The sequence below is a fragment of the Pieris napi genome, chromosome 17, assembly GCF_905475465.1.
Source record: "Pieris napi chromosome 17, ilPieNapi1.2, whole genome shotgun sequence".
Taxonomy (NCBI): domain Eukaryota; kingdom Metazoa; phylum Arthropoda; class Insecta; order Lepidoptera; family Pieridae; genus Pieris; species Pieris napi.
The window spans coordinates 8,585,736-8,601,392 of NC_062250.1; the positions used below are offsets into that span (position 1 = coordinate 8,585,736).

At 32.2% G+C, this 15,657-nt stretch overlaps 1 protein-coding gene across 1 annotated transcript in view; it reads right to left on the reverse strand.

Moving 5' to 3' along the window:
• The window catches only part of LOC125057933 (cadherin-89D), a 47,542-nt gene extending 32,117 nt beyond the window's left edge, over window positions 1-15,425 (reverse strand). The window contains exons 1-2 of the mRNA XM_047661893.1: window positions 15,296-15,425; window positions 11,294-11,441 (exon numbers count right to left, since the gene is read on the reverse strand). Of these exons, the coding sequence (XP_047517849.1) occupies window positions 11,294-11,351 (58 nt within the window). The 5' untranslated portion in view covers window positions 11,352-11,441; window positions 15,296-15,425. The remainder of the gene's footprint in view (window positions 1-11,293; window positions 11,442-15,295) is intronic.
• Window positions 15,426-15,657: the final 232 nt, after the last annotated feature.

Below are 15,657 nucleotides of genomic sequence, written 5' to 3' on the forward strand. Positions count from 1 at the left end.
AGTGACAAAGGCTTGCGATACTAATTCTAATACGGACTAAACACACATAAATCTTCCTAAAGAGCAACTACATATATACTTACTCTAGATAGCTATTGCTGGGCGGCGGCTATTAAATAATAAATTGTTAGCAGTATGGACTCTGCCTAAACGGCTTCGCATACCGGTTTAGAGCGCGTGCCATTTCGTTTTCACTAAGACCTGACCACACCATGTTAATATCATTTCAAGATTCACTAAGATGCTTGTAAAGAAATCAGAATGCTAATGGAATCTCTAGTCCGTGGGAATGTTATTCAAGTCTGTGACCTAGCTCACATTAAATAAACAATAAATACCGGAAACTTTTAAAATAAGAAAATACACGTTGAATAATGTAATCAGAAAAATTGTGTAATTCAAATAATTAATGTCGTTTCTATTAATTATCAACTTATGTCACATTCATTTTGAAATTCTATTAATTACGTATAAAATTGTAATATTCATTACAAAAACCGCTGACTGCTACCACAGACCTTTGACGATAGATTTATAGATCTTTTTCCGAGCTGGTTGAAATATGCCTGTAGATTCGTTCTTCGTTACAACGAGGACATTTAAATTATGTGTAATATGAAACTACTGGCTAGACAGGCTACTTCTAATTAATTTGCGATATTTGTTTTAAATAAGTGTTGTTTGATGATTTGCTGTTTTAAAAGAGTACCGAGAGTTTTTTACGCCGGCTTTTTCTCTCGGCCTACACCCTCTGTCTTCTTTGCCGATGAGTAGGGATGCCTTCAAATTTAATGACGTGGAATAAGTGATACATGTATCTTATGTTCCATAATAAACATATTTTATTTTATTTTATTTTTATTTACTAGATTAAACAAAAATAATAACCTTAAAACTTCACTGCATAAATTTTACGTATGATATTTACGATGATTGCTTCTTATCGGCTTACATAAGACAGACGAAATCGAAAGATCAAAATGAAAGCAATGGATTATCGTAAAGGTACACTCATGCCATTTGCATTATATAACTATATCATATTCCCGTCATTGTTCTCAATTTCGTACGTCGCGATTATTTCCGCTAACACAGATTATGATTTAATTTGTTGCATAATTAAGCATAGATTATGTTATTGTCTTTGGTTTGCGGATCTGATTTTGGACTACTACATGCTTTTTTTTAAATATTTTTATACGTTAATAAAGAATATTATAGAAAATTATGATAGTTTTATATTCCCCACGAGTGGTGCACAGAAAATTGTTACACTCAGTTACTTCCCATAAACTAATGATCAGATTAAGACATTTTTCCCAAGCCCAGAGATTACAGAGCTTTAAAATATCTGTTATCTATCTATTATTTAAGTTATACACACAGTAGAAATAAATAAATCGAAATCCACACTATTTTGTGAAGCACACAAAAACAAGTAACATTTATAAATTTGATATACAGTCAAAACCGGTTATAACGACATTGAAGGGACCGTATAGTTGCCGACGTTATATCCGATAGTCGTTATAAGCAATGTCATATACACAAGTACAGTACATATGTATGAACATAGTTATCAATCTAGAATAGGTAGGTATGGGTTATAATATGGTATGTTAATATTATAATATGTAAACGAGTCAAAAAAGAAACAAAAATATTTATTACGAAATAATTAGGTACAGTCATTTTGGTCTGTTTTTTTTAGCCCAGTCTCAAATATTTTTTGCATTTTACGTTTCATACTCCTCAAGGTATGAATATCACCAGTAACAAACTGTTCGTTAAAGGCAAGAAATTTTTGCAAAATCGTTACAGCGTTAAGAGCCTCGGAAATCGTTGTTGACTGAAACTGTTCGTTGGGAGAAAGTGCGTAGGTAATAATATGCCTATTATATTTATTCAATGCTTATAAATAAGATTTAAAGTCGTTTGTATTGTTTTGTTTTGCAAAGACAAGAAGCGGTTGGTCGTTATAGCCGATGAATATCGATAAACTTTCGTCGTTGTAAGCGATATGTCGCTGTATCCGATGTTGTTATAAGCGGTTTCTTTACTGAATAGTTTACTAGGGATTCGGACGGGACCATACAATCTGGTTGTAATAACCGATAGGTCGTTGTAAACGATGTCGTTATAAACGGTTTTGACTGTACATATATAAATTCAAATACAAAAAGTCCGTATGTATCGGTATTCAATTATTAAGATTTTATAGAAAAGTTTTATTACTTACGTTTATAAATCTATAAATATCGTAAAAGACATGGTCGCCATACTCATTCTTCATTAATTTTTATTTAGTGGCCAGTAAAGCAGGCTAATTATAGGGTAAATTACAAGATAATTTACTCACATATTCAAATGCGTTACATGAAATATTAGTGTAATCTTTTCTGTAACTGGCATTACACGGAATTATTACGAAACAAGTGTAGCTACGTGTTTTTAGAATACCGCTAGAAACCAGTTGTAATTATAGGATATTTTTAGATATTCCGTTAATAAAATCAAGATCCAACACGGCGATGAACTTTTAAACCGAATTTTAAAAAAATCATATCATAAACAAGTAAAACACAAGATTCAAAAGTTAAAATTAGTGACCGAAAATAAAAATGCTCAAAGGCCTCGTTACCATATCACAAAATCTTAAAAAAAAACGAATTCTTAATTTAAAATCTCGCTGTACACGGGTTAGAACGCAATCTCTAGATCTTCTATTTATATATAATGAAAATGGTCTTCGTTTGATAAACCACTGATCGTATCGACATGAAACTACCACCATTCGATGCGAAATTTTAGATAACCTAGATGGTTTATGGCTATTAATTTATTAAATTCCAACGTTCCTTCATTTTTTTATTGCTGTTTTACTTTTATGAAAATTTATCCATACGGACTTCACCGCGGAAACATTCGGGGAGGCTTCCTAGAACCTCTAAACGTCAACATCTGTTAAAAACTCGATTTTCGAAATATTTCAATTTTCTTAGCGGGAAGTTAAAAAGAAGAATAATAAACATATGAAAAAAAATAAAATAATGAAACATAAAATTTATTTTAATTCGTCCAGCAAAGCGGGCGCGAAACGGCTAGTACTAGTATATAATAAAAAATATTTTTTAGACGCATCTGCTGTTTTAACTTTATAGTAAAGTAAAATACATTATTAGTAAATTTTAATTAAGTCTGAAGGTCTTCCATGACCTCGACAAAGTTAAATCGCTAAGGTCTCTGTAAAATATTATATGACAAATCAAAAATTACAGCATAATATGTAACATCTAATATGTTTTTGAAAAATTAATAACACTTACTGCTCGGCATCTACTGTGATGGTACCCAACATATCTGGCTGGTATATGCTGGCAAAAGCTCCATTGCCTTTTGATATCTTGAATCTAAGTTATTTGCATTTGATATCACTAAAATGTTTTTGTTTTATATTCAGCAATTATAGAATTCGTTACGTTATGTTACGAACCGGTTGTAAAAGCTGGGGTGGTCGTGCATTACTTCTATATCTCTTCTTATCTCAACATAAATGATCACCTAGGTCTATATCTACCGCTAGACTGGGTCATTGAACCCAACAAAAACACGGGAAGCTTGCACTAAGCGCACGTGTGAACGTGTTTCTTACATCCGAGAAATTGCGAATACCTTGCTCGTTCCGCATATTTCTACACCCTCTGTATACGTTTATCATGTTCTGATGAGGTTTCTTCTATATGGTCTATACTGGGTGATCGAATTTCTTAACTCACTCATGTATCCGACCTTATTGGAGTTTACTCCTTAAGAAACGATTTGAGTTATAAGGCCCGGTACGGAAATTTTATGAGGAGTAAAATCAAGTGTAACACGAAAAGTTGAGGCGTTATGTAGAAAGAGACAAACATATATATATCTGTAGGATTGAACGTGTAAAAGAATGAGATGGAATACCTACATTACACAGACTTTTCTATTTTGAATTTACGTTTTGACAGCCACGTTACAACATTGTCAGTGTTGACAGGTATAAAAAATAAAAGTAGATTGTCTAGCGTGCCATAGAGTTTTGTCAATAGTAATGGTCAGTGAAATTAAAACTAAAAAGATTGTTCATTCTTATTCTTCTCTTACTATAAAGGCAACTTTGGTCACAGAAAGAAAATCCTATTTGGGCATAGATGATGTAGGTACGTTTTATTACTACTACAAACATTTATATTATAAAAACATATATTCTTACCACCTTTAGTGTGAAAATATGGTCGACAGCCACAGAACATTATCGCCATTTTATCGTTCGTAAGGAGTAAACTCCAATCGTGCGTCGTAGCTGACACACACGTTTTTTTATTCTTGGTTCTGTGGGCTACATTGAGCTTAGAGCACGCCGAGAATTCGCGCTTATGATGTACTTAATAAATACTTTAAATGGCAAGGACAGTAATTCGGCAGTACTACAGTATCTTAGCTTCAATGTGCCTAATGGGTACGTCAGAATGCGAAATCATCCGTCGTTACATAATGTGCCCACAGCTAGGACTAACCTTTTTAAAAACCTCTTCTTCTGTTTAGTGAGCTGACAAAAGTTCTATCATTTGTTAGTGCCTATAGTAGTTATATCTTTTTTATTATGTAATTTTGTTTTTCCGAATTATTTTCTTTTGTTTCTTTTTGGTTTTGTGTGTAAACTTTATTCATATTTTATGCATTCTTGTCAATTTAGGGTCACCTGTTCAGCAGCAGGATTGTTTTTATAAATAAATAAAACTATTAGTAAACTAATTTTCGAGTACTTTTGTTATATATTACTATCTCATTCAATAATATATTGCAATCTACACTCCCACGTGCCACCGTAACTTACAGCGGTACGGGAAACGCGCTTAGACTATACACACAAAATGTGTATATGATAACATTATCAGGTAGGCCTTATTACTGTTACAATGCCTACCTTAAAAATCGTTAATACTTAAGATTACTTTGAGAATAATAATGACAGAGTAACATTTATTATGCAATATTGAAAAGCTCTTCGAAATCCTCAAACACAGCGACATAAATCTAATAACGAAAGTGTCATATTCATAACCCACAAAGCAATTATTTCCCGGACATATTTCCACAATACAAACAAAGAAATCACAATACAATGTATGAGAAAAATGCCTTCGGCACATCTCACGATCGAGTTTTGGCCACGCATTGAAGCCATTTTCGACTCTTCCATATTGAAATAGAGATGAAAGTCCCATATCAAAACTAATAGTTAAATCTCATTTAAGTAATCTGATTTCACTTCTTTTACTATTCTTTAGAGTTCAATTTGTATTAAAGTGTAGTCGAGAATATATTGAATATAAATGAAGCTTTATCTCATTTAGATAAGGTATCAAATGCAGATTTATTTGCGACGAAGTGTAAGGCGTTTTCTTTAATTAATTATACAGTTTAGAAATCTAGTGAAACTTTAAATAGGCTTGGATTAGAGCACTATGACATTGTAAGACTGTTTATATGATATATATAGACTAATCGGTTCATCTATGTCCTTGTAAAACATACTATGATGACATGATAATTTAAAAAAAAGCACTGTGTAGCGCCTATCTGGTACAAAATCCGCATTGTAAAGCAAAAAAATATTAGTAAATAAATAAAATTGGAAGTGTAATTTTTTTTTAAAACCTTTTTAGACCTTAATTGTATTTACTAAAGTTACGATGAACGCCATGTTTCAGTTTCCTAAGTGTTATAATAATGCGTTTTCGAAAACACGGTACTTATCGGATTTGCTTACGCCTGAACCCAATAACCTATCTTAATCCAAAATCCACCATCTCAGATAGTAATCTTAATCCAAATGTTGTAACAAGTATGCCAATAACCAATCGACGGATTGTAATAGCCATCTGTCGATACAAGCTATCCATGGGAGGTCGTATCGGTGTCTGTGGATAGACCTTTGTATGAAAATAACAGTTGACGAAAGCTCGATTTCAACAGTTAAATATTTTTTAAAAATCGATCGACTGTCACGGTCGGATTTCAGATTGAAAACAATCTGAGATTGTGGATTAATTATTGGGTTCGGGCGTTAGTCAATCTGTATTTGTGACAGATTTTTTATGTATATCTATTTAGAAAACGTATTCAAATTATATATTAGTTCTATTACGGTTATGTCTATTATGCGTGTTAAACATGTTTATTGCCGGAAGGCGCTATTAGTAGAAACGACAATTATGCAGAAAGGGAAACTATATCCTGAACTAATAGCTCAATTAAATATGAATAGCTTATTGTAATAAGTAAAAAAACCTCGAATATTCCTCTAGCAGGTCAAATACTGATCAAAATTAATTTGTTCTGCAATTAATTGTAACTCTATTGAAAACTTCTTTTGGTTCGGTTTCAGTAAGATTGGATCTAGTGAACGTAATTTTTCTTTTCAACTCACTCCACGCAATTAGACGAGAAAATATTTTATAACAATATCTTATAATTGCGAGCCCATACTCTTTTTGATGTATTTGACTAATTTGTACACAATTGACACATAATTTACTTTTCAGTCGTATATTCACATATGAAAAAGAAACAACCAAATTTTCATTAAAATGATGGATTGAAAAAGGTAAAACAATACAGTACATCTCGTTAGCTTACATTAGAACTGATGCACAAAGCCTGTACCAAATCTTGAAAGGCCGGCAACGCACTTGCGATTCTGACAATGTGAATGTCCATGGGCGGCGGTATCACTTAACATCAGGTGAGCCTCTGGCCCGTTTGCTTCCTATTACATAAAAAAAGCCTGGATAAGCTCTTTAAAAGGAAACATATATGCAGTTAGAATCATTCACGTAATAACATACTGCGACTGTAATTAACAAAATACGTGTCTCAGCCAGCAATGGGTTGTGGTTAGACAGATGTCATTATGATTGAGATCAGTTTCGCTCTACAAAGTTGTACCGTGAGATATAAAAATTGAGGACAGAACCGTGATATACGTTTGTGTCGCTTGGGAGTCACGGGGTTCGATAAGCTTTGACATCATTGAGAGTATTAAAAAAGAACGAAATTTTCGAAAAATTTGTCCTAGCTATACTGGCGATAAGTGCTGGCAACTCGAACCAAAAACAAATGAATTTGAAAAAATAATTTAATTACTATACTTTTTTTTCATTTGGATCACAAAATTAGGACAAACACATGATACAAATTGACATACATACAAAAATATAAAAAGCGTCGCCGTCCCTATATCATGTGGACACCACCAGCGAAATCAAGTAGATACAATAAACAGTGTAAATACAAACAACCATAAAATTAAAAATTAAAACTACAAAAGAATTAAACTATTTAAATCAAGAAAATAAATAAATAAATTATCGGTACTGTGTCCTAATTCTAACCATGAGATAACAATTCTAACCTAGAGAACCATGAAAAATGTCAAAACTCTGTGCAATATCATTATGGTATAACCCGCGGCACGTAAGTCTAGCGCTGGCCGATACGTGGAGGGGATTGCTGCGCATGTGTACTGTCGCGCGGGGGACAAAATGCGACTGGAGAGCCAATCGACGCTCTTCATTCCGCTAGCCCCCCTCAGGTACCTTATTTTTTACTTCTGCGCAATAACGGTCAGCGCTAGACTTACGTGCCGCGGGTTATAGCGACACAACCTATATATTACCTACATACTTTTTTTAAGTTTTTATTCCGGAAATTCAGTCTCTATCATAGCATAGCAAAATGTTACAGATGTTGGTATGTAGATGTCGCAGCCAACTAGATTAATTAGCAGATCAATAAACAGCCTAGTCTCTTTACTAAACAGTGCCGTTCAACTAGCGGCCTGAATAATATTTGATCAATCATCTTGGCAAATGACTTGAATCGATGACGTTACATTACTTGCCTATCCTGTTCATTTCAATTTAGTTCCACTTTCTGCCACCTACTCAAAACTGTCAATAAAGCGTCGGCAAACAACAAATTTGATGTTTTCCAAAGTTTAATGAAAAATTTTAGGGAAGAGTGTAAGAGAAAGCGTAAGAATACTAATAAGTTACTTTTTAAATATATTAAATAGAGTTTCTTATTCAGCTTTATTATACTAATTTAGAATAATGACGGTAATGATACCGAGTAGGACAAATTCTATGTGGACAGAAGGTGCTGGATAGGATACTTAATAAGTATCCAACAAATGTGATGTATTAGTATTACTATTCTTCTACCCACATTGAAAAAAAAATGTGGATAGAAGAAATAGAATCGGTAGCAAGAAACGAATGGAGAAAGAGAGCCATAGACACAGTCTGTTGGTAAAAGCTGCAGTAGGCCTTTACCCGTGAAGGGGTTCCGATCGAGGGTACTGAAGGAAGCTAGGATATAGGATAACAAGCAAAAGAAAAAAAAATATGTAAAAAAAATCCACGACTTTTTGGCCAACCTGTATATAATATATATATGAACATTAAAATAAGCCATACTTATTACCGACTTTTACTCGCACGATTTACTTTTATTTATTAACATTCACTTAGTGAAAGATATCAATCATTTTTTGCCTTTGAGATTGTGGGGTAATTCTCATGGTTTACATTAGAGTAACGAATTTAGAGTAACGAAAGTTTTAATTAAGCATCGCATGTATGTCTACGCTGTTTCCGCAGGCGTGACCGGTACAAGTTTATTTGCATGGAAAAAGTTACTAGTTTCCGTCTTATCACGTGACGTATACAGTTATTTCTTAAAAAAGAAAAAAGATCTGAGAAAGAGATCTAAGCCTTCTTCAATCTTAGTAATATTTTTTTAATAGGTGGGCAAACGGTACGCCTAAACAGGGTAGTCATCGCAGCCTATGGAGAACCATTTTAGTGGATGTGTTGCTGGCCTTTGAGGGAGTAGTACTGTTTCTTTAAACAATTGCAACAGCTATCACATTTCTACTTCTATTTCAACTTTAAATTCTAGAGCAGCTGCTGCCAAGCTGAAGCGAACGGAAATGGGCGGAAATGCTTCCGGGTTATGCAATACAACTACTACGCTTCTGAGACATCTGACCACTCTAAAACGCCTTCCAAAACTTATGGTCGTGGTAGATTGGGGATGACAACGGCTTTTATAATCGGCTAACGGACCCGACAGATGTTGTCCTGTACAGATAGGATCAAATTGTAAATCTAACCGATTATCAAATCTACTTGAACACAAAAAAGAACATCAAAATCGGTTTAGGACTTTAACTACAAATTCAAGATTCATACAGTAACAGTCAATAAAAATATTAAATTAATATGCTTATGTTTTTTTTATTATTATAATGATATACTGATGTTTCACACCGTTTAAACCTTGAACTACGGTCGGCAAATCGGTCGAGCCATTCTCGAGATTTAGCGAGACAAACGAACATACATTTCTATAGACGTTTAGAAAATGAACCCGGTGGTTCCGACATGAATCGCAAAGATACGATGCGCGAGAGAGATATTAAAAGCACGTCTTCATACTCGATCGACGTATCACAATTATGTATAACGAGCATTCTCATAGTGATGTTATCACGCATAGTACGGTGTCACGGCATCACTATTACCGAGGCCTCATAAAACCTAAACAAAGCATCTTGAATTATCACAAACCAAATCATTTTCCTACAAATACGTTCCGCTAGGGAGAAAGTTGGAAAGTCGTGAACTTTTGACCATAATTAGAATAATGTTTCATTTAAATCGTATTTACGCAACGTAACGTGCAATATTAATTGCGAAGAAATGTTTATATAAAAATGCTTTGATTACAGATACTGTTAGTAACACTTGGAGTATTTTAATATAACATAATTTATGTTATGCGAACAATGTCTACTGTTACTATCAGAGCGTTGATTTTTTTTAATTAATAAAAACTATGTTTCCGTCGTGAATAATTTGTAAGAATTTAAATTAATTTCCTCTATTTTTATAATATGAAATATAACAAGCTTTACACACATCAAAGCACTTTAAAAGCGAACTGTAAAGCGGTAATGTCTAAAGAAAACGACGACTTGTGTTGTACAGAACCCAGGGGAAGATCTCGTAATTGTTATAAAGTGAAAGAAATTGGCATAATAATACTTAAAAGTGAGAAAGTGTCGTGAACTTTTGACCATAATTACACTGAATTTCAACACCACATAATAGCGCTATTTAAGTTTATTACGTGATATATGGCGCTCCATTAACGTCAAATCGTCAGAGTATATAATGAAATAATTCGTATAGATACGTTTTAATCTGTGCAAAATTACGATAAAATATTACTTTTAAATGTCCTTTTTAAGTTACTTAGATAAACCAGCCGAACAGGTAGGTACTCAAGAGTATTTGTTTTTGAAATGAAACTTCTTTAGGCGCATGAGGGTAAATTTTTTACGGAACGTCACGAAGATGTGCAGCCTTTTAAGGCCGATTTACATTATCTTAGTGTTTAGGAGAGTGCTTTAGTACAACTTGAAAGGCAAGTTCTTTAGCGTAGCGTTTACTAAAGCAAGTAGCGTTTACATGTTTCAACTAAAGTACTATCCTAAAGCACTCTCCTAAACACTAAGATAATGTAAATCGGCCTTTAGTCGAAGAAACGGGAGAGAGCGATTGAGACCGACTGGGAGAGGAGTGAACGAATTAACTTATTTATATTTTATGCAAAATAATTTATTGCAATCTCCAATAACGAATTGGTAATTAACTGCCACGTGTTTTTATTAATAAAAATAATAAATTTAAAAAATTAAATTTATTATTTGTATTAATTTTCGGCACTTTTAATATTTTAATGACATTCATTAAATTCCTAATATATCTTCCTATTTCCCTCCTTCTAAGTCACGAAAATCTAAAATTTTAGATTTCTATAAATATGAACAAGAGTTAAAAATTAGTTTGCCAAAGAAGTTGCACTTCTGACTTAGTACGCGCGGACTTTTTTTATGTTCCTATTTTTATGAATGCTTTGATATTAATAAATAAGAATTTACTAAGACCGAAATAAGTTCACTATAAATCAAAAGTAAACTAAAAAGATATATTTTGTTAAATCAATCGCTAAGTAATTGGGCAAAAGTAAATTTCGTATATATCTATATCATAGTTTCGTATAATATTACTTACTTACGGTACAAGCAAAAAACACACTAGGTATTAGTGTAACTTTTACCTCCAAAATTTCTACACTGAAAGAATTATGAAACGGTATACGGTACATAAATTAGTAAATTACTTACATATTGCTGCTCCAAAAACCGTTGTAAACACTAAAATGGACGTAATTTTGAGGCACATTTTCACAATATGTCCAAACACATAACTACACAGTTAGACACAAAGGAATGTCCGAAATATGTGGATTTTCATTTTCTTCGTGTTGTGTACCTGCAACGGATACATTTTTTTAAATATTGGTACTTAATGAAAAAAAAACTCAATTTAAGAATTATCTCTACAGCCGTGTAAGTTCTTTAGAAAATGACGTCATTAAATCTAATACCGTTATTGTCGACCAGGATATGTCAAATGTCATATGCCACCTTTATCTGTTGACACACAAATGTCAAAAATAATAAATAACAATCATAGGTGCACAGACTAATGCAGTATGCACCAATGTACATAGAATTTTTAAAATGAATAAAATATAATTTAATAAACATGACGACCTTAGAAATAAACCAAATTAATAAGTAATTAGAACCAAGAAGCGATTATATTATAGCCACATAACTGTTTCTGAAAAGCAAGAGACCTTTTCGACATATCAAAAGTTCTTGAAATTTTCAATAAAATAAATAACCCTTAGTTATTTTAGAAAAATACCGTATTGTTACCATATATTATATAACCTTTGTATATATTAAGTAGTTATTTAGTGATGAATAATATTGCAAATGCCAGTTGCACCGGTGTGTGACCGATATAGAAACAGAATAAACCAATTAATATTACGGAAAGGCACGCGATGTACAGCTACGATCGGAGTATGGTAATCAACGACATCTTTATGAAGTCTGTGGTTTGTGTCATCCCGGCCTTCGCCTTACCGTTATATAGGAATTGCACCGTTTATGAAAAGAATGTTGCTTTGAATTACGAGCATAAAATAATAAATAAATAAATCAGTGGCGCTACAACCTCTTGAGATCTTGGCCTGAGATTTCTGAATCTGTTTCATGATCATTTTTTAAATCTAATAGGCAAGTAGGTGATCAACCTCCAGTGCCTGACACACGCCGTCGACTTTTTGGGTCTAAGAAATGTCGGTTTCCTCACGATGTTTTCCTTCGCCGTTCGAGCAAATGTTAAATGCACACATAGAAAGAAAGTCCATTGGTGCACGGCCGGGGATTGAACCTACGACCTTAGGTATGAGAGTCGCACGCTGAAGCCACTAGGCCAACACTGCTTTGCTGCTGAATTACGAGCATAGTAAATCTTTATTTAAAGCCAAATAATACCTAATAAAATGGTAGTCAAGCCCTATTATTTAAGGATCTAAAATTGTATAAGTTAATTCGAAGGGACTTGCAACTCACAACTTTAATACTCTTTACCGATCAACACTGTTTTATATAAAAACAAAATATGTACTTACTATATAAATAATATTAAGTGCTCTCGTGTTAATTAAATTTATCATTATCTGTGAGCAAGCGCTTGTGACATATTGGGACCTGCGAGTAACGGCGTATAGCACTTAACTGTCCGATAAATTAAATTATTACTGAAAAGTCGAGTCCCGTAACAAATTAATCATCTCGTTACAATTAGCTGATAAGTAGGCGATCAGCCATGAGTCTTTTCACCGTTTTCTTGAGGGAAGAAAACACACACAACCAAGAACCTGGTTATCTGCGGTATGGAGTTAACATTATATGTATTGAATAGTTTTTGTTTGCCTTTTTTTCCACTTTCCAGGCTCACCTTTCGCCCACATCTAAAGTTTTGGCGAGCCTCGAATTGTTTTAGGTTGTGTTTATATGTATTGTGTGTAACTTTTTATCGACTCCAAAATGCACTACACAGTGTATTAAATAACAATATTTGTTATATCTATTGATTGATGTTGTATTGTAAATGTATTAAACGATTATTTATTTATATACGGGGTATAATTTACGAATAATAATTCAAAATACTGGTCTGGTGAGGTGCCATCAGACCTATCGGAAGTCCCTTATCCTATGTTTTAACAACACTCCACAATTTATAGTTTTTGTGGACGAGAAGAAAGCTTCTCCAGGATTCTAACTTACCCAACGACCCACAACAAATAAGACCCGAATTTTAAACCTTAAGGTCACATCATTATTTATACGTTAAAATATAATTTGATTATGCTGAATATCAGCGTATAATATTGTATTTTATATCTTCTACTATAAATGTATAAGGATAAATTTAATAATCCAATTTTATGTTTATAATTTTTATTTTGATATGCCCAATGTATATCAGCAACCATCATAATATCTATGTAATCTAATGAAATAAACAGTTACATACAATAAAAGTAATGATGAGGGCCGGCAGTGATGCATTCATTTGCATTAATTACACCCGGTGGAAATAAAATTACACATGCGTTTGCGCAGGCTTTTTTGTTCCCGCTTGCAAGAAATCGGAAGGTGATTTTGTATGGAAAAACGAGTGCAGTTTACGGCTGAATTCGCTTGAAAATGTAATAAATTATTAATGTAATTAATAAAGAAAATCATTCTAACTAAACTGCCTGCTCATTTGCCGTAGTTTATTTCTGAATTACATATTAAAGAAAAGTAATAACAATAGCACTAAAGTTTTTGGGGAAACTAGATCCAATGAATAAAAATTTATTTGATAAAAACATAATCCCATTCTACAATCAAGCAAGTTCTTTTAATTTTATGAAAATCAAAATAAATTTAGTTAGTTATTCTAACTAATGAGTTATAATAACAATCTATATGATTTTAAAATAAGGAAAACATCGTGAGGAAACCGGCATCAAAAATACGGCGTGTTACAGGCCTATTAGATTTAGAGGCCAAGACCAAGGGTTGTAGCGCTGGTTTTTTATTTTTTGTTTTTTTTTTTTAATTTGCGTTAGTGTACTTAATGATTTTCATGATAGGACTAATGTGGCAATAATTCAACAAGTGCTTACGAACATGAACAAATAAAACTATTGTATATTTTAAGTGAGCTTTCACTCGGTGTATTACCGTTTTGAAAGTTGAGTTGGTACTTTATAAAAATGCATAAATTATATAATTGTTATGCGTAATGATATTCTTGAATTGTTTTCCATACATTTCATTTAGCTACCATAAGTATTATACTATTTCTATTCAGAATAATCAGTAAGAATAGTAATTCTACGGCTGTATGTCTTAGATTTTGGCATTTGATTTATTGACCATCTTTATTTAAAAACATAGCTTACATAAATAATATATAACAAAAGCAATTATATAAACGATATAGCCAAAGATGGAATACACAATGTAAGTATACAAAAGGGTTTACTAAAAGAAAAATTCAATAAAAAATATTAAATACTTCAATTATTAAATAATTAATATTTTGTTTATTAATTCAAACATTCATACGGCTAATTTATTTACTTTATAACCTTATTCTCTGTATATTACGTCAATTAGTACCAAAAATTAACTCTTATTTTATAATATTGATCATGGAAAAAAAGGATAATTTACATAAGAAAGATAAAAAATTCTTTAAACTTCGAATCCCTAACGAAAAAGCTTTAATTGTTTCTATTATTAATATAATTTATGAGAGAATTTAAATATAAGAAAATTTAATTTCGTTTTCATAGTACACGAAATATATTATTCGTGAATAATAGTTTATTTTAAATATCACTTAATTAGAGAAAATATACCGTCTAGGTTTTGTAGTTTAAGTTTTATTTTGTTTACAAACATTGCACACAGCTAACAGACTAATTAGCTTTGCATATATTATGATATTATGTAAATTGATGAAAGTATAGAATTAAATTTCAAGTTAAAAATGATTGTGAATGACGTAAAAGGTCTCTTTTTTTTTAAATATTTTTAATTTATAAAGAATAAGTATGTGTATTATAACTTATTTTTTCAATTTATAATAAGCATTAAATTAAACTTAAATAAACACTTAAGAAACTAAACAATACATAACATAATTATACTAAGATGTAATTTCTTATATTGCTACATTATTATTAAATACAAAATTAATCTCACCATAGACCATAAACATCCAAAATAGAACCATAAAGCACGCTTCACTCAATTTGACATGAATTTCTCGTCAGAAAGCGTCAAATTATATAAAGTTAACAGTACCGCGCAGCCTGGCCGCTAACCACCGAACTAAGCAGCGGCGCGCGCGCATCACAAGCTTTTCCTACCAACGCATTCACTGATTTTTCACCGCGTGAACTTTGTTGCAATAGTGATATAGTACAGGTACATGTTAAAATCTTCTAAAATTAAAAAAAAAATGTCTTGTTAATGCATTTTAATTTCAATAACCGATATAAAATTTCTTAGTAAAATATTTCGTTTGTTTTAGCTTGCATATTTTTAGTAAGTTTACGTTGGTG